The 19,432-nt window shown below is 40.7% G+C and overlaps 1 protein-coding gene across 1 annotated transcript in view; it reads left to right on the top strand.

The window, feature by feature from the left end:
* The first annotated feature begins 3,344 nt into the window (after positions 1 to 3,344).
* Positions 3,345 to 19,432, top strand: part of GRIN2A (glutamate ionotropic receptor NMDA type subunit 2A) — a 181,645-nt gene continuing 165,557 nt past the window's right edge. Inside the window, exons 1-2 of the mRNA XM_061992919.1 lie at positions 3,345 to 3,362; positions 5,909 to 6,331. Of these exons, the coding sequence (XP_061848903.1) occupies positions 3,345 to 3,362; positions 5,909 to 6,331 (441 nt within the window). The remainder of the gene's footprint in view (positions 3,363 to 5,908; positions 6,332 to 19,432) is intronic.

Here is a 19,432-nt window from a genome sequence, read left to right as displayed (position 1 = left end):
CCTCTTTCCCTTAACCTAGCCAGTTACCTCTTTTTCCCATTTTGTTTCACAAAAGCTATGAAGTTCTGTGCAATGGTGTTTCCATGTAGCAAGGATTACTGAGGAGCTCTGCAATTCCTTTCAGAGATCTCTTGAATCACGGTTTAAACTTTTGCAACAAAGACTACTTCTATTGGAAACAGAGTAGCAATAATTCGACATCTAATGTGTTAAATTATTTTTCTTGGCTAACTCTGGTGTCATTGCATGAGAATAAATTCTTTTTAAAATGACAATTATACTTACCTTATTTAACACTGCTCTTTCTAAAAGGGAAATGATGGAGTTGTTTTCCTGAATCTGAGCGTTAAATCTGGCTTTTAATTTAGCTAATCTGTCTGAGGTAAGCATTTTACAGCTGGTAAAGCAAAGCAAATGGAGAGAAAGTAGCAGACATGGTGTCACTAAGGAGTCAGCAACAGAGCAAGAAATATGTCTTGTGCCAGACCATTAGACCCCACTGCCTTGCTTGCCTCCTTCAGAAACATTTCCTGTACCTGACAATTTGGCTGTTTGTTCCTGTTGATAAGCGTACTCCACAAAGAGAAAACTTTTTGTAGTTGAATGTTGCTTTGGAAAGGACTGAGTAAGAAAAAAGTTTCTGACCTTTAAATATGGATTTAAGGAGCAGGCAGGAGGTAGGGAAGCTCCCACTGGAAAATATTCTCAGAAGTACAGAATTCCAAGCTTCTTGAAGCAGCTTCTTTTAGATAAGTGTTGCAGCTGTTTGTGTGGAGAAGGCAATCACTTATGTATCTATCCATCTCTCTGTCAGAATACATGTTCTCCATGAAAATACTAAATTTGTAATGCAATCTCCCAAGTGCAGGGATGTTAGTGTTTGTTACACTGCTTTTGAAGTTAAGTATTCCCTTTTTACACATGAATTCCAAGGGTAAGTTAAAGATACTTAAATGCATTTTCCCCCTTTTTTCTACTGAATAAAGTTGACTTCTTACCATGTTTGCAGCTCTTCTCTTTAATCTTAAATTAAACTGTGCAAATATACCTAGAAATGGACTAGGGATGTCTATTAAAATAGCAGTCTAATTTTGCAGCATTTACTCAACTCTGTGGGCAGTAATCTGCTTGAATTTGGTGAGGCTTTTGGGAAGACAGCATATGTACTGCCAAGATTGGTTCCAATGTGTTTGGGCATACTTTTAATATGTTTTATTTCAAATCTAATTTGTAAAGTAATTTGGACTAAGTTTTCCTGTTATATTTCACAAGCTTTTGTAAGAGTAATTGAGGACAAATATTTGAAACAATGCTAAAGTATGTCTAAATTTAGATTAATGAATGTTTTATAGCTCTGCTGATGTTAGAAAACATAGCTTTTTTTCCTGTATTGGTCTTTCAAACCATTACATTCAGTCAATGTACACAACATATTGTGTGTTAAGTGTTTTCCAAGAATGATATATTATTTTAATATTTTAAACATATGCTAATGTTGGAGACTTTTTTTGCATGTGCTTGTGAATCTCACTTCATTTGAGGATTTTGAACATCTGATTTTGCTGCTGCTTCAACAAATCTACTAAACAACAGTGAAATAACCCTTGCACAAGAGTGGAGATGCAACCTCATTTCCAATAACTGCCACAAACTTTGTTATAATATTTACAGGAGAAAAGTATGCACCAAGGATGAAATGCAAAGATGCATTTAAACATCAGACCTCTTAAAAAGATGGCACAGTCGTAGCTGCTTAATTGCTTTTCTTAGGAAGACTAATGCCATGTCTCAGGAAGTTATCTCTAAATAAGTTAGGAGATGAGATCTTTCAAAGGAGATAAAAAAAGGACATAGACCTATTGGGGAATATTATGAAAAGACTGTCAAGAGCAGTAAAGCTGATGAATTGTTAAATGTCTTCAGGATAGAGTTCTTGATATTCTATGTGGTGAAAAACAAACTTCAGTGAGCCGACTGTTGGCATTATCCTGTTTGAACCCAAAGATTTCCTCTGATGTGGGTGCCTTGTTGAGAGGGTCTGTCAAATTTTAAGGGTTTGCCATACTCTGAAGTATTTGCCATAGGAATACATATGATGGTAAAGGATGGAGCATAAAAGAGAACATCACCTATGTGGTAGTTAGCTGTTATATTCATTCGTGCAAAAACAAATAAGTTGTGGCAGCCAGAGCTGGATGGTGGAAAGGGGAAAGCAGAAGAGCAATGGAGTGAGGGAGGAGGTGCAGTAGTGTGTGGCGGAAGATGGCAGTGGTGGAGTGTGGTCTTGGTAGGGAGGAAAGGACTGCTCAACAGCAAGAGGAGTCTGACACCGGGCTGTGATGGATGAAGGGGAGGTAGAGAAACGGGGACAGTGCTTTGAAAAGGGGAATGTTGAATGGGGGAGGGAACAGCAAGGATGCCTAGATGAAGCCAACTCCTACAGAGCACTTTTATGATATTTGGCTGCGGTCTGGAGCATTTAGGGCTGCTTTTAGTGTAAAAGCTACTGCTCCACATTGATTCCCCCGAGCCCCACGGCAGAGATTTCTGGTTGACAACCCCTGCATCAAGTAAAAGGAGAACACTGGGGTTTCCCGGGCTACCAAGCTTTCGCTGGGGCTGTTAACGTGGGAAGAGTGCTGAAGTTTGTCCCTAACCTGGTGTTTTCGCTGTTCTTCCAGATCTGACACCCCCTCCCCCGATTGCCTGCTTCTGACTCATTCGCTGGTGCTCATGGAAGCAGAACGGGGCGGGGGGACTGGAAGGGGTGGGGGGAAATAGCCTTCAAAGTAGCCGCGATCGGTCTGGGCTTGTCAAGGCGCCCGTGAGCTTGGCCCCCGCAGGGGCGGTGGTGGCGGGGGCGGCGGGGCGCGGGCCGGCGCTGAGCCCGCAGCGGCGCGCAGGCGGCCCCCGCGCGGCGGCCGCGGGTGGATCCCGCCGCACCTCCAGGAATCCGCGCTCACAGTCCCCGCCGCTTCCAAGGAGCTGAGAGGAGCGCGGGGGCTCCGAGGGTGCCTTCCTGGGGAACTGCTGCAGCAACGTTGCAATTTCCCTTTAAACAGCAAAAATAACGGGGAGAAACAAAAAAAAAAAAAAAAGAAAAGCAAAAAAAATGAAGACGCTTAAATGCCTCCTGCCAAAAGTAAAGAGCAAATCTCAGCTGCAACGGCTCTGCTAAAACTTGAGCATGCGGGATTTCAAGCGATAAAGAGCTGCCGGGCTTATATTTACTGCCGTGGGAACAAGTTGCAGGATGAAATCCAGGCATTAAGGGACCTATTTTCCACTTCGCTGTTTGCAAAGGAATCTACTGAAATGACTTTGAGGATCTTTAAGCTGGAACTATGTGGAGGGAGAATGCCGTAAGTATTGCCGGGCTGGCGAGCACTGGTACGCGCCTAGGAGTTGGGAAGGGGCTGGAGGCGCCCGGGGCTGCGCTGGGCTGTCAGCCTTGCCGGCTCTCACGGTTCCCTGCTTAGCTCTTAGTTTCCAGTCAGCACCGAGGACTAGTTAGAGAATGTCAGGTGCCTTTTGCCTGACGCGCCAGCGTCCTACATTTAACTAGACATGCTTGAAGAAGTATCCTTATGTATATTCACTGGAAATAGTGACTGAAAAATCAAAGCAACCTGAGCTTTTTGTGGAGGATTCTGCTAGAGTGTCTCTCCCTGGGTTCGTTTATGATAAACTGGGACTAATCTGTTCCATTACAAGCTCAAAAAGAGCTTTATCCCACACCACTTTAGCTGTTTTCCACATTATGTTTGTTTTGAACCTGTCAAGAAAACTCCTGCACTTGATCATGTGCGTTAGTTTGCTTCTAGCTGCTCTTTCCAGGATGGATGTCTCTTAGGCTCAAACCCGTGCAATTCTCTTGGAAGCAAAGAGGCAGTTGGGAGCTCAGGATTTTCCTGACCTGGATAGGATGAGGGCCATTTCCCGGACGGTTGCGGGCTCCCGGGCGCTGCTGTTAGGAAAGAGCTTAAATTTATTTCGAAGTGAAGCCGAGTGGAGGGAACTTTTGAGGCTAGTTACTTCATTTTGGTTCACATACCACATGAGGTCATTTTTTTTTTTTTCCCCTCCGTCAAATAACCTGACTAACGGCTTTTCATCATCTCCTCTTCTCCCCTCATTGTCCCGTCCCGTCCCCCACCCCTTGTCCAGCCCCTCTTTGCCTGTCTCCCTGTCCGCTTAGCTGCCCACCCGGGATGCCATGTCTCTCGCAGGCTGCAGCGGCGATCACGCGTGCGGCCATCGGCGCGGAGGCCGCCCCTGAGCCCGGGCACCGAGGGGCGCGACATGCCCGCGGCCGCGGCATGCCCTGCAGCAGCACCGGCACCACCAGCACCGGCATCACCGGCACCCGCCGCCGCTCCGTCTCCTGAGGCGCTGGGTACGTGGGGCGCGCCCCGCGGCCGCCAGGGGGCGCCGTCGCGTCGCGCTGCCGCCCGCCCGGGGGTGCCGCGGGTGCTCCCCGGTGCGGTGCGGCTCCGTCCGGGAAGCCAACCGTGCCCACGGCGGGTACAGGGCGGGGGGGAGGGTATGGTAGTCGTTGCTATCGTTGCTATTTCGTGCGTTCTGAAGGCAGCTGAAGCGGCTCCGTGTTTGCGGGCGTTTCGGGTTGTTTATTTGTACCGCTTTCCGTGCTACCTCTGGTGCTGCAGCGGTGGGAACCTGGCCCGCAGCGCACTGACTTGGGAAGCGCACCGGTACTGATTGACAGTGAAATGATCTCTCAAGTGCTCATCTCCTTGTCTGCCCCGAAAGGAGGTGATGATACTGCAAGCCCTCATCTTAGTGTGTACTTCAGCGGCAGATGATTCTGACTGATGATAGAGATAGGATTGGCAAGATGAAAGGGGAGATCTGAAAAATGCCACCCCTGATTGGACAGACTCGCCAGTGTATTCTGCATGACGCTTTGCAACAAGCTTGGCTTTATGTGGCACAGGGGCTCCGTTCTTGCAGCTAGCAGAGAGTCAGTTAAGGGGGTGGAAATCCTCCGGGGCACAGAAACAGAGGGAGATCTTGCAGAGTCAGACCTACTCTCCCTATTCTTCCTCCTTCAGATAGTTCAGATCACTTTTGTGGCTCATCTCTCTCCCCTTCCTACTCTATCTATATTCAGCCCCTTACAGAGATTCAGTGAAGACATGAAATAAACCAATGCAGTGATGCTCATTTATGGAACACCCTCCCCTTCAACACCAGTGACAACTTTGTGTCTGAGATCAGCAGTTCTGAGACGCTCAAGTGAATGCTGCGTAAGAGGAGGGAGAAGAATTAGAATAGAATATTGTGCTGCTGAACCTTTTGCAGAAATGCAGTAGACTGTACTTGAGTAGCAGCTGTCTTGGAGATCTCTTCAGATCAGCATGGCTCTCGGATGCTGTGAGATGTATGGAGTATATGGACTGGGGATTCCAGCAGACCTCTGACTTGTTTCTCTCATTTTGAGCTAAAGCATCTCTTCCTGTCAGACTCTGACTAAATTTTAACTAGACATTCAGGACAAAGGAAAATAGATTTCCATTGTTTACCTGCTTTACGATGTCAAGTTTAAAGGGAAGGGTGATAATGTCTTTTTTAAATAGTGTCAATCATTTTAATTTTGCTGGCTATCCAGGAAGAATTTTAATGGGTCTTTCCTCTGGACTTGTGCTACATTTTTTGCCTTGTTTGCCGGAGACCAGTTGTAACACTGTCGCTGGCAACCCAACTTTTTGAGGGGATGTAGGAGGCTTGAACTGAAACTGAGGCAAAGAATGCATTGTAAAAAGCTACTAAAGTTTTGATTGTGTACAGAAGCTTTCTGCTTAAAGCCTTTATTGGAGATATACAGCATATATTTTTTTTTCCCTCCCCCCTCTGTTGTTTTTCTCACACAATGTGATCACTTTTACAGGGGATAAAGCTGGCAAAGATGAGGAAAATTGGCTGTGCTCTCCTGGTACTCCAAGCTCTTCTGGCACCTTTGGATATCGTTCGTGGAGCAGAGAAAAATTACCCCATCCTGAACATTGCAGTGATTCTGGGAAGGACCAAGTATATCACAGAGAGAGATATCAGAGCTCTCTGGACCCGGGAAATGTCAGCAGACCTGACTGTTGATGTCAATGTAGTGACCCTTCTGGTGAACCAGACTGACCCCAAGAGCATCATAACCCATGTTTGTGACTTGATGTCAGGCACCAAGATCCACGGAGTGGTTTTTGGAGATGATACTGATCAAGAGGCAGTAGCTCAGATTTTGGATTTTATTTCATCTCAGACTTCTATTCCAATTCTTGGGATTCATGGCGGGGCCTCCATGATAATGGCAGATAAGGTAGGAATATTTTTTAAAAGCTTTTGCTAATCTAATGTACTTCTTTATGTTGATCTCTATCATAAATAATCACTGCAAGCAGTTCAAAAGGGCTGCTTCTAATGCTTTACAAAATGCTCTGTGCTTTACAAAATGAAAAGATATTTGGAGCAGTGTTCTCATTGATCACTCACAAAATATTCTGAAATATTTTGGGGTTTGTGCCTGAAACTCAACTTTCTGTCCAATGTAAAAGCAATCCTGATGAAATTTTACTCTTCACCTCTCTGAGTGCTGATCAGTTTAGGAATTTTAATAGTAAATATGATGTGTGACTGTAAAAATAACCTGAAAATAGTCGATCCGTAACGTGACTTTAGGGATAAGATGTAAAATTACATGCAGATATTCTGCAATGCGTAGAAAAAATAGCAAGCAATAGACCTGAATGTATTTGAGGACAATAGTAGCAATAGGATAATTGTATTGAGCTAGACTTTTGTGATTCCCTACAGTCTGTAAATTAAGTAGTCTTGCAAACTTGAACAAGCTTGTGTCTTCACTCTGCCTAGTTAATTAGATTTTTGCTGACCAGATACATATGGTTTCCTACTATACTTAATGAAAATCCAGAACGGGGTTGTCTGAACTCTGGACAAATTGTTTTGTTGGAAAACATCTCTTTTACACAATCTGTTGTGGGACTGAAATGACAGAAGTGACTCATGTATCCAACTTGTATCCTTAATGTACCAATTTTAACAACTCCTTGCTGGCACTGCAGCATTGATCTTGCAAAGTGATCCCTGTTGTTTCTGAGAGGTGCTGAGCACTGTGCAGGACTAAACTGTCTGCTGCGACTGCTGATCAGCCTGAAAGTCTGAGAGGAGCTCCTACTTTGATGTAAAAGAGGGTAGCTGAAGAGGGAGTTCAAAGATGAGAGGTCATTTACTGGTTTTCCAGGACACAAGGCTTTTTGATGCTACTTAGAACTTATTTACTGATATTTGTACTCTTTGGGGTTTCCTAATTGTTAAATATTATGCTATATGCTATTCCTTATACGTAGCTTCTGAATACCACTTGAATAGTGAAGAGCTCTCCGAATCCATCTAAAAATGAAGCAGTCCAGACAGATTGTATTGTAACTTGAGGGAGAAAAAGAAGCAGGAAAGATGCAATCATTAGTCAGAATTGAGGAATCAGCTTTGAGCTTTTGAAACTTTTTACCTCTGGGAAAGAGTTTTTGCTTTTTCTCCCACTGAGACAAGAGATCTGTCTCCCCTGGTATTTTGAATGGCCTTCCTTTAAAACTTGTCAGTAAGAACAGTAAGTGCTGAGTTACAGCAGAGATTCTATAACATTGGCTTTGACATCTTGATTTATATGGAAAGATCATTGTAGTCAATGCTACTATCTTAAGTGTAGTTATTGTGACCAAGTTCCAGAGGCAGTTATTTCATGTGCTCTTGAATTACTGTACAGATTTACCTATCTTTATAAAGCTGGCTTTAAATACATTTAGAAATATTATTTGATACATATTTCACTCAACATTTTATGCCAATATAAGAACATTCAAAGATCCCAGCCAGTGCAGAGTGATGACGCGCTGCCAGCAATCCTTACAGAATTGACTTCATGCTTGGTAGCAGATGCAGGATGTTACTGACACAGTTCTATTTTTTACTTTTATGTAGGAGCCTCTAGAAAATGAATCAGATTGTATTTTTCTAGTCTCAGTAAGTTAATACTATTTTCATTGTAAGCTAAGATTGTCATTATTATATCACTGTCTTTGATATTAGGGGTTATCACAGTTTGCCAATAAAAGAGTTTTGTGCTGAAACTTGGTTTTTTAGATTTTCTCTTGGGAAATCAGAATCATTCTTTTATGTGTTAAGACAATCTAACAGAACTGTGTTCAATAGCTTGAATTGGTTGAAGGAATCGTTCACGTAACTGAAATTAATTTTGAACTTGGCTTTTGCAACATGCAATGTCTTGCAACTCATTTTGGAACACAGCAGTAATGAGACTTGCATATGTTACTCAACCATTCCTTTAGAAATTAATTCCTGGGAGTTGAAGGTAAATCATAGAATCATAGAATGGTAGGGGTTAGAAGGGACCTGTAGAGATCATCTAGTCCAACCCCCCCCCCCCAGAAGCAGGTCTACTTAGATCAGGCTGCACCAGAATGTATCCAGGTGGGTCTTGAAGACCTCCAGAGATGGAGACTCCACACCCTCCCTGGGCAGCCTGTGCCAGGGCTCCCTCACCTCAACAGTAGAACAGTTTTTCCTTGTGTTTAAATGGAACTTTTTGTGTTCCAGGTTCATCCCATCACCCCTTGTCCTGTTAGCAGATATAACAGAAAAAGGGATGCCTCAGCCTCCTGAGATCCACCATTTATACAATTATTACTGTTAATGAGATTCCCCCCTCCAGTTCCCATAGCCTTTCTTCATAAGATGCTCCAGTCCCCTGATCATCTTGGTTAAGTTCACAGTGCTGTCATAAAGGCAGAGGAGATGAAGTCTGAGGGAGAAGAACTGCAAATATAAAATCTGTCTTGCAATTCAGTATTGGGATTTTAGCCGAAACACATGGTTGTTGGCTAAATTGTGAAGCTGGTCAGTGTGTAAAGTCTTCTGTTTAATCTCATTCACTGAGACAAAACCCAAAAAAGCTTGGCCACATTCTTGCTTGTGAATGTAGTTCTCTGGCACTCTAATAAGGCCATTTCATTTATGTCCTTTATCATCTGTCTCTAATAGATATTTTCCTCCTCTGTGGCTGGTACTATGTTTTAGGTGACTTGAACTTAAAAGTGTGTTTGTATAGTACCTGCTTGTTTGTAGTCTACCAAGCGTGGCTGGCACAAAGGCAGCACAACAGTTCAGTGAATTCTGTGCCAGGTGGTTGTTATATGATGCATAACTGTCCTAAATGGGAACAAAATTGAAGGTACAGAAATGGGAAGTCATCTATAATGCTCTATACTGCTAAAGACATTACTTGAATGACTCAGAGCATGTAAGGTTACCATATTCTCTATGGCTAGAAAAGACTATGTCAATGTAAATCTCACATGAAAAGACATATCTTTAAAAAGGAAAAAGTTATTCCAGGTTTCTAAATAGGAGATATGCCCACATTCAGAGAGTGCAGTGATTAATGCAGGGATACAGCTTTTGAAGTACTGAATTCCCTTGTGAACATCTGTGAACAGTACAGAGTTAAGAGTTCCTCTTCTGTTGGGCCAGCTGTCTGTGATCTGCTTCAGATTGGTTTAAGTTTGCCTGTACCAGCTGAGGAGGTATGTTGCTTGCTACAGACCATGAAAATTGGCAAGTATGTGAAGCCAGCAAAACTGGAATAGTTTCTGAACCCAGCTGATCCTTCACCTGGCATCTGCTGACAAAACCCTACCAACGAACCAATAAAACACTTAGGAATGTATGGTACTTACCTGATCCCAGCTGCACTATAGATACTGTGCCATGTACTCTGCTTCCAGCTGATTTTATCACCCTCTGTTGGCAAGAACTCTCCTGCCAATGAACTGCTGCTTGGCTTTGGTCTCTAACTCTGCCACAGACTTAAAACATACTCAGATGTGGGACAGTCTACTGAAACAAGAATTGTGTCTGGGGCATCTGTGCCAACCTGCTGTGCGTCAGCATCCCTTGGAGGATGCTGAAAACAGACTGGATGTTTATTCATCTTGTATCTGTTGACATTTGAGGCATCTCAAACCAAACATTACTTAGGAACTGTTTCCTGGCTTGAGCATTTGGTTTTAAACTTAGTTACATTTGTTTCACCACATGCTATCATTATAATGATACTATTTTCTCCAACCAGAACATCATGGTTAGTTCTGCAACAATATTTGTTTCCTTCAGAAGTGGTGAGAAAGCCCCTGTGTATTATAGATACATCCAGGAATACTTAGCATCTTTGAGCCATACTGGTTTTGCATATTGCAAAATGATGTCTTTATAGCTTCTCATTAGAAATCTCTCTGAAAGACGTAACTTGAAGCATTTTATTGTCGTGGAAGTACTGATAGTTATAATGCTCAGTCAAATAGCATTAAAGATGAAGATATTCTTCCAGGAGGGCTATAACAAAGTGATGTTGCTTGAAAGAGCTCTGGACATGTTATACAAAAGAAATCTTTACTTTTCCAAAAATTTCCAAAAATTTGGTTATCATTCTTCATTGTTCTTTCTGATGATATCATTATCAAGAAATGCTTTTGTTTAGTATTAAAATCCCTTTTGCATGTATTATTGCTTTCAGCTTTCCTTTTTTTCCCTCCCATCCTCCTCCAAAACAGTAAACATGGAGCAGTTGAGGTTAGAGGGATCACTGGAGGGGATCTAACCCAACTCTAGCTCAATGATGAGCTAACATTGAAGTCAGATTATATTGTCCACTCAAGTCCTTAATGTCTATCACATGTATGTAGATATCACAGTCTCTCTAGGCATTTCTTTTCCAATATGTATCACCATGAAAATACTTTTCTCATATTTCATAGAAATTTCCCCTTGTAACATGATCATAGCCTCTTATTATTTTGTTGCAAGTCTTTGAGTCCATCTCTGTCTCTGTGCAATTGCAGGCTGCAATTGTGCCTGTTCTTACCTGTCTCTTTTCTACAGAGAAGAATTCCCTCAGCCTTTTGTTGCACCTCTTATGTTCCAGTCCTTTGGACTCACTCAGGTATATTGATATTTTTTATGGAGGAAACCTGAAACTAGACAGAGGTCTGCAGATGTGGCCTCATGAGTCCAAAGAAGAGAATAACCACCCCACTCAAGAAGCTGGCTGTGCTCATGCTAAGGCAGCCTGGTTAGGCTTTATCACCGGAAGGGTGCACTGCTGACTCATGTTCAGCTCATCTGCCAGACCTCTCCCTTTATGTCCTATAGTGCTGCTGGGATATGTATTAAGACATTAAACTGCAAATAAGTAGTGAATGATACTGTACTTTTAAATCTTGTTTATTCCTTAGGTGGATATTTTTCAGCTCTTTTGCTGAAATGCTTGTAGATGTTTGTATTATCTATTGTTTTCACCTCATTATACACATAGCTGGAATCCCTCTGTTTTTCCTCATTCCTGAGATACAAACACCATACTGCACTTGTGCAAATTAGAACTCTAATCCCAGCCTTGAAACTATGTGCAGAGCACACCCAGACTTCTGACTCTTGTACTGAGATTTTGAACTCCCATCCACATATGACTTTGTATGCTGCTCTTAGGGTTCCTCTACATACCTTACAACTTTGCCATGTGTCTTCATAGTGCAGTGTTCATATAAGCTAAAAAGTTCAAAAGCCACACTTTACATTTCCACTATACATAAGTGTGCTTCAATTGTAATTCTTTAAAAAAAACCCGAGTGATGAATGGTGAAGCTGTTTGGTGTGGTTTTTATTAAAGAATCTTTTTTTGAGATCACAATTCATGGAGTGTGCTCATCAATTTGCATGTCTTCCATAAGCTGTGCTTAGATTTCTGTTCAGCTCATCTAATTGACTTGTAAAATCAGTCCTGTATTTTTACAGAAAATCTTAAATTCTGTAACATTTTATTCCTGCCCTTACTGGTAATTGATATTAGCACGTGTGTGGCACTTAACTCCTGAATATGATTTAGCTTGGAGAAAAGAAGGCTCAGGGGAGACCTTATTACTCTCTACAATGCCTGAAAGGAAGCTGTAGCAGGGTAGGGGTCGGTTTGTTCTCCCTAGTAACAAGCAATAGAACAAGAGGAAATGGCCTCAAGTTGTGCCAGGGGAAGTTCAGGCTGGATCTGAGGAGGAATTTCTTTGCTGACAGGGTTGTCAGGCATTGGAACAGCTGCCCAGGGAGGTGCTGGAGTCATCATCCCTGGAGGGATTTTAGAGACTGGTAGATGTTGCACTTAGGGAAGTGGTCTAGTGGTTGATAGGGCTGGGACAAAGGCTGGACTAGATGATATTAAAGGTCTATTCCAGCTGAAATGATTCTATGGTTCTATGATATTAACTTTAGTTGTGGTTGGTAAATGGAGAATTAAACTATAGTTTGATAAATGCTTTAGGGCAAACCTACTTGTATTTGTGTAACTAGGGTTTCAGGTCTAGATACAGTAGCTTGCACTATTCCATTGGTTACAATACTTCAAGCTTCTGTCTTTTTAAAAGTAGCAGTTGGACTTGGCTTTCCTTCCATCTGTACTAATGCTGTTACCGAAAGTGCAGCTTTCAGAGATTCTTGTTTTTATTCTGAACCACAACAAAAATGTAGCCTTGAGCTCCTCTTGCACATCTGACTTGCACATCTGTAAAGATTTTCACAATTAAGCTTATAATCTGTGGTCATATCTTTTATACACATGTGCCATGTCATTAAATGGTTAAAAACATGCTTGAAATCATTCTTACTGAGGTGAATTGGGGGGGATACAATATCTTGTGCCAGCTCTCTGGGAGAGTGAGGTGATTATGGTATGGCACACCAGTTTGTATTACTATCCTTGTATTGTCACAGCTATGAGAAAGTAAAGCTCTAACAGGGAGGGCTGCAACATTCACTGCTTTGAGTTATGTCTCAGATGAGCATTGTGTTGATGACATAAGTCTTGTTTTCTGTTTGTCTTTCCATTTTTAAAGGATTTTCTTAGCTGTTTCTGAGATTATGGTATTATTCTTCACCCTCTTGTCCACACAAAAGTTTCCCTCTTAATTTGTCAAAGGAAAACATGAAGAAGTTTCTGGAATACTGTGCATGAAGTGTCACTTGTGGGGTTGAAGGGAGTGATATTTGGTTTAATTTTCCTCAGTAGAAGGGATTGGGAATTTCTGTAACTAATAAGCAAATCTAGAGGAATAGAAATTGTCTGGTTTACTTGATTGATTGATTTTTTTTTTTAAATATAGCTCAGGTGTGAGTAAGTTCTTATATTTTTTAGCTTGCCTGAGTTGCCACCATTACAGCTGAGCCCATGGGGCAGGATGGAATCCTGCAAAACACTTTTACTTGGGAGAGCAATGTTTGGCTTCACCTGGATTTATCAATTTGCAGTAAGAGCAATATACTTTCATCTCAGATGTACTGTTTTCTTTTTCTTCAAACTATCTGTTATTACAGTTCTTGAAAATAGAAATGTCTTTGTTTTGAGCAAAACTGTTTTAAAACTGCTGGTAAGTCACAGCTGTAGATCATCCATGCAATCTCTCCAAACTATTGCCTGCCTATAGGTAATTATAACACAGCAGATTCCTCAGCTGTAAAAGCAGGACATGAAGCCTTCACCTTGCAGATGTTTCCGGTGGCATCTTTGACTTTTTTATTACCAAAGACACCAAAATTATTCCCTTTAAGCCAAAAAATAATAATAGGCTATTATAAAGCATTTAAGACATTTCTGGCAATCAGAATATATCCAAAGAACACACTTGAAAATATTCATCCTAATGAAATTAAGCACTGAACAGAACAGAAGGGCCTTGATATGTCAGATGTATTTTTCACATTTCATCTAATAATTATCTTTGAGAGGATAGTTATGTTATTTGAATACAGAGTTTATTGATGTGTTTTATTTGTCACTTGTTTGAACTAACAGTTTAATATAAAGAATTTCTTTACAACTTTTTTTGGACTTGCTTGAAAGATATCTGGTTTGGATCTGCCTACATCAGTGACAGTACAATGATGAGATTTGTATACATGAATAGAGAAACTTTGAAGTTCACTACTGTTTTTATTTGTGAGAAATCTGTGGTCATCTGGGACAGTTTTGCATATATTCTTTTCTAATCATCTTCCCTCCTCTCCCTTTGTTTTCTTCCTCTTCCTTCTCTGCCTCCCCTCTCTCCTGGAGCTATGAAGTTTTGTGGATTTTACTGAGAGACTGCAGCCTGGATTGTCTCCACACCATCTGTCATCATATTATTTCTTTAAATCCTTGAGATATTTTCTTCTGTGCTTCACTGAAATGAACAAAATGCTAGGGGCATCATTGGCTATTTATACTAGCTTTAGACTTAATGTCCTTAGGAGAAAAATCCTGTGATTGCAACTAAGGTGCACAAGCTACATGCAGAGTTTGAAGAAAAGGACCTGGTTTCATAGAATTATAGAATGGTAGAGTTGGAAGGGACCTTTAGAGATCATCTAGTCCAACCCCCCTGTGTGAAACCAGAAAAAGAAATAAGATTGGTTGGAAGGGGGGAATATTTTTGAGAGAAATTAAATTGTGTGGAAGCAATTTAGTATGAAAGTTGAAAAACCAACAAGAAAAGTAGCCTGTTCCCTGGTATGCAAACATGATATTCAAGTTGCAATGGGAGATTCTTTGTGTCCAGCAGCATTAAGTTTGTGGTATGCAGGTAACATTGTATCACCTTTCCCAACAGCAGTTTCCCCTGTGCTTCTCATACACAGGAAGTTAAGTGACCAAAATCATAGAGTATTTGTCAGGAGAAGGAGGTCCCAGGCATACAAATTATTTCTTAATATGGGAAGAGCAATATTCTCTCTGGAGAAAGGTCTATGTCTTCTGGGGCTCAGGTAGAAGAGTATCCATTGCTGTCTATTGGGGTGAGCTGAGGAGTACACAGGATTCCCTGATTAACCTTTGTGATAGATTAAAGCTTCTGGAAAAAGCAACAGTTTCTAGTCCAAATTTGCAACTAAGGTATTGTTTGAATACTGACTCTTTAAACCTCAAATGTAGATTAAAGAAATCATTCATAAATGTATATATCTGGATAGCTTGTGTGATCCCTTCAGTCCCAGAGACTGAACTAAAACCGACCTAGGAAATCCAGAAACATATCTGAGGTCATAAAGTGGTGCTGAAACACTAGAGCATGACTGACACTGAAACATCTCCATCTGATCATAAATGTATAGAATAGAACACGTTTAGTAAGATTGGCCTGTATTTGGAGAGGGGCAAACTGAAAGCACAAGTGCAGTTTCTGTTGTCTATAAACCACTAAGCAGCACATTGGAGGGCTGTGGTGAGAATTGATTAACACACTGGTGTTCTGCACACAAATCCAAAATTACTTCTGTTTCCTTTGGAAGTCATCTCTTATTTCATATTTAGGCATGATCAGGTCTGGGAAAGCTATATCCTCTTTTTTGATATACATGCAGGTTCTTATCCCTGCTTTCTTCTAGATTCCCTTGCTGAAGGTGTAGAGAGGAGTAGTGAGAGAATAAAAGGTTGTCATCTTTATGGTTTTAATATTTTTCTTCAAGCACATTGATTGACCTACTCCTCAGGATGGAGCATACAAGTAATAGTAGTTTGGTCTGTTGAATCATCTAAAAGTAGTTTAATTTCCCAGTAGGATCACATATATCCACCTCTGAGTAGCCTGGATAAAGCAGATTTTTTTCAGATTGAAACCACAGACCTTTAAAACTGCATATCCCTTAACCTAGGTTTTGAGTAAGCTGCACTGGGGAGATTCTTCATTACCAGAGGACTCTTCAGTCAGTGTTTTAGGCTTTCTATCTCCATCATAGATTTGGGAAACTAATTTCCTGTTGGGCTTTTAATGAGGATAGACTGGACTGTTTCCTTGTCACAACTTAGCTGCTGCTGTATGACTGAGAACATCAATGCTGGTCTTGCTCCATGGCCTCTGCTCAGTGTGTGCAACTGTTTATAGTCAACCTTTTGTGCATCTTGGAGCAAGATATTTCTAGAAACATATTTAATTCAAGGAATTACTGGGTGGGAAACTGCCTTTTTTCCCCCTTTTATTTACCTTTTTTTTTGGTAAGGTTTGGTGGTTTTTTTTTTCCAATGTCCTAACTTTTGGTTCAGTATTTCTGTCTAATTTTGTTGATACAAAGTTGTGTGTATCTGTTCTGACCAGCTTGCCTCTCCACATGACTAGAATTAACAATAGGACTACTTTGTTTTCATGACATTGATTTTATGTCTAGTGGAAACACACTGCATATGTAGAACCACTGTGAAAGAGGAAAGGGCAGGGATTTTATGGCCACCTTCCAACTCTCCAACATAATTTAGAATACAATTAAGAATGACAGTTATAATTGAATAAACAGAAAATAGAATTAAGGTAATTTGTTCTCAACATGTGACATTGCTGCAATGATTTGCTTTTACATGTTACAGGAGGATATAATTACCAGATAAATAACATGTTATGTTTTGTATGTGTGGCTAATTAAGAGTTCTGTGTAAATTGTGTTGGCAGAGGGATCAGAGATGTCTGAAATACCTAATTGAGACAAGATAAGGCTTGTGGATTCCTCATAAGAAAACATGCACAAAATCTGGAAAATGTCTGTATTGCAGTCAAGTAACATTTAGGATGGTCTCGTTTGTTATTAATACTCATGCTATCTTTGTAATAAATAAGCTCACTCTGTCTTTTGTTTTGTTTTGATCTGCTTGCCATCCTCTGCTCTCTTTTCTCCACCTGCATTTTAACTATTGTTATCTGCAAAAAGGCTGAAATTTTGTGTTATGGAATCTGGTTTCTTGTGAGAGGTGTGAATGACTGCAAGGCTTACCATGCAAAGCTTTAAGCTCTGTCACTTAACTGTGTAACAGCAAACTGGTACAGAAGTTGTAAAAAGAAACATCTGCTTCCTTCACTTGCTCTTAGACTGAGTTTTTTTTCTTACCCAGTCCATTCTGTATGCAAATCTCCTTCCACCAAACAGCTGCTTCCAAACACCCTCCTGTTCTGCTGTCTTCATCTGCGTCCCATCTCTTTGCTTTTTTACTTTACACTTGTCTGTCACCCTGATGTTAAGAGATAGGATGAGGTGGTTTGGTTCCCATTTATTGCCTTAGTTCACTTCTAGCAGAAGTGAGGTTGGCTAGGAGAGAATATGCCTCTCAGTTTAAAATGATGTATCCCTTAACTTCAGGGCTACTGGGACTCTTTCCATGTACAAAGAGCATAGACGACATTTGTGCTAAAATAAGATTAACTGGAGCAAATAAAAATGCTCTGAAGCCCCAAGAAGAAAATAAAAGTTGCTATGACTCGAAGCCAAGCCTATTTATATTGAATAAGCATAAAATAGAAAAAGGGTAAGAAATTAAACCAAGTGAGCTAGATTAACAGAGGATAGCTGAGGTGGTGATAAACCCAGTATTAGAAATTGCTGATCAAAGTGATTTATTTGTGAAGGAAATGGTAGGGGAAAAACAAAAGTATTCAAAACTCTGAACAGTTTTCCATCACTTCAGGATTCCTGACCTTGTGATTCTGGGCAATTCTTGTGTTCTGAGTGACTCCTGTATTCATTGAGCAGCTTTACATATATAGGGGGATATTTGCCTTTCTTAATGTAACACTGGGAGTCTGGGATGTAGTTAAATGTCTGGAAATTGATGTATAGGAGCCTGCATGTTTCTCTTCTAATCTCATTTAAAATTTCCTTGCTGCTTTTCTTTTTTCCTTTAGTAGAACCTCTGGGACAAGGTCAGTATATAGACTTTCTTAAATATTCAGCCTCCCTTTATTTAGCTGTGTGCTTGGCTGGGTACTGTGTCCAGGAATGATGTTGTATGTAAACATCAATTTCTATAGCAAATAGACTTTTCAGTAATTCTCTGATTTGTAGTAATAGATGCACTTTTTTTCTATGTGCATTCAGCCTGTTCAGGTGCTTTGTGAGGGTGCCTATCCTGCTCCCTTGGATTTGTAGGAACTGACATTTGAAAATAGATTTATGATTCCCTTTTAGAGTTTATTTTCAATGCAATTAATCTGAATTTCAGATCTCCAACTAAGGATTTCAGCAAACTCGGGGGCAGGACAGACTGACAGTTAAAATGTATGAAAACAAATTGCTTTCCACAGTGTTAGGTGACTCTCTGATTCTACAGTCTCCTCTCTAAGTGAATGTGTTTTGTTCTTGCTTTAAAATACTATTCTGAGGCTCATGTTTACTGGCATTTACTTAAATTATAGTTATGTGCACAGAGCAAAGTTAGAGATAGTGAATTACAGAAATGCTGATGTCGCCTAAATGACTGGTTGTATCATCAGGCTGGAATTGAGCAATGTCTTCTGAGAACAGAGGATGGGAAAGTGTCAGACAAGGATAGGTTTGGCTCTTTGCAGAGTAAGCTCACTTGTGGAAGGAAAAATACAAGTTTACATGTGTTGGTGTCCCCTTCTGCCCCTGCCACCTCAGGTTGGCTAAAGGTAACAAGTGATCTTCATGGCCATTTGGAGATATACTCAGCCTGTCATTTTTCCACTCTTAACAATTTTAAAAGTTGTATCACACTGTTTCTCTTTCTGACCTTTTCCAGGATACAGGCTTCTGGCTACAATCTCTTTTGCTTTCCCGTTGTTCTTTACTATCATCACCATTTTGCAGCATAAGAGTTACTGGAATGTTTCCAGTCATCAGTGAATAAAGAAAATGGCTTTAAGTAGCTGATTTAAGACAGATGTAAAGAATAAAAAACCTTCACATTTAAAACATTCTGAGCAGTTTCTCTGTAGTTTCTTGCTTTATACAAATATTTTCAGAGTTCCAGTTTCTCACAAAAACACATCCTATGGCATCTGAATAAAAATTTAAAAGAATATGTGGAAATTTTATATGGGAGCCAGCTGTCATCTGCAGCATGTGGGCATTCCGTGGTCATTGAAAGTCTTACCAGTCTCTTTTGTGTTATTTCTTTCTGTTTGTATGTTTCTTTGTATATCATCACTGTTAGTTTGAAAGGAGCTTTTTTCTGATTTGTGTTTTTTTCACAGTATGAAGCAGGGATCTTAAAATAGTGAGTTATTTCATACAATAATTAAATGTAACAGTCCAGCTCAATAATCTTTATTCCACTGTAAGTCCTATTGGTTTGCTAAGCTGCAGTGGACACCTCAGTAAAGGTGCAGAAAACAATTCTCTAAGTCAGCAAAGGCATTTCTAAATGCTAAGGAATATACTTCTGCTAGGAAAAGGCTTAACAGAATTCAGGTTATGTACAAGTCCCACATGGAAAGCAAAAATCCTGCTTGTGGGATCTGTCTGTGGTGTGACTGATTTCATTGTGAAGTGAAGGACTAGAAGCAAGTGCAAAGTAAGCAAATACTTT

The sequence above is a fragment of the Colius striatus genome, chromosome 3 (genome assembly GCF_028858725.1).
Source record: "Colius striatus isolate bColStr4 chromosome 3, bColStr4.1.hap1, whole genome shotgun sequence".
NCBI lineage: Eukaryota > Metazoa > Chordata > Aves > Coliiformes > Coliidae > Colius > Colius striatus.
This window is presented reverse-complemented; position numbering and strand designations above follow the sequence as displayed.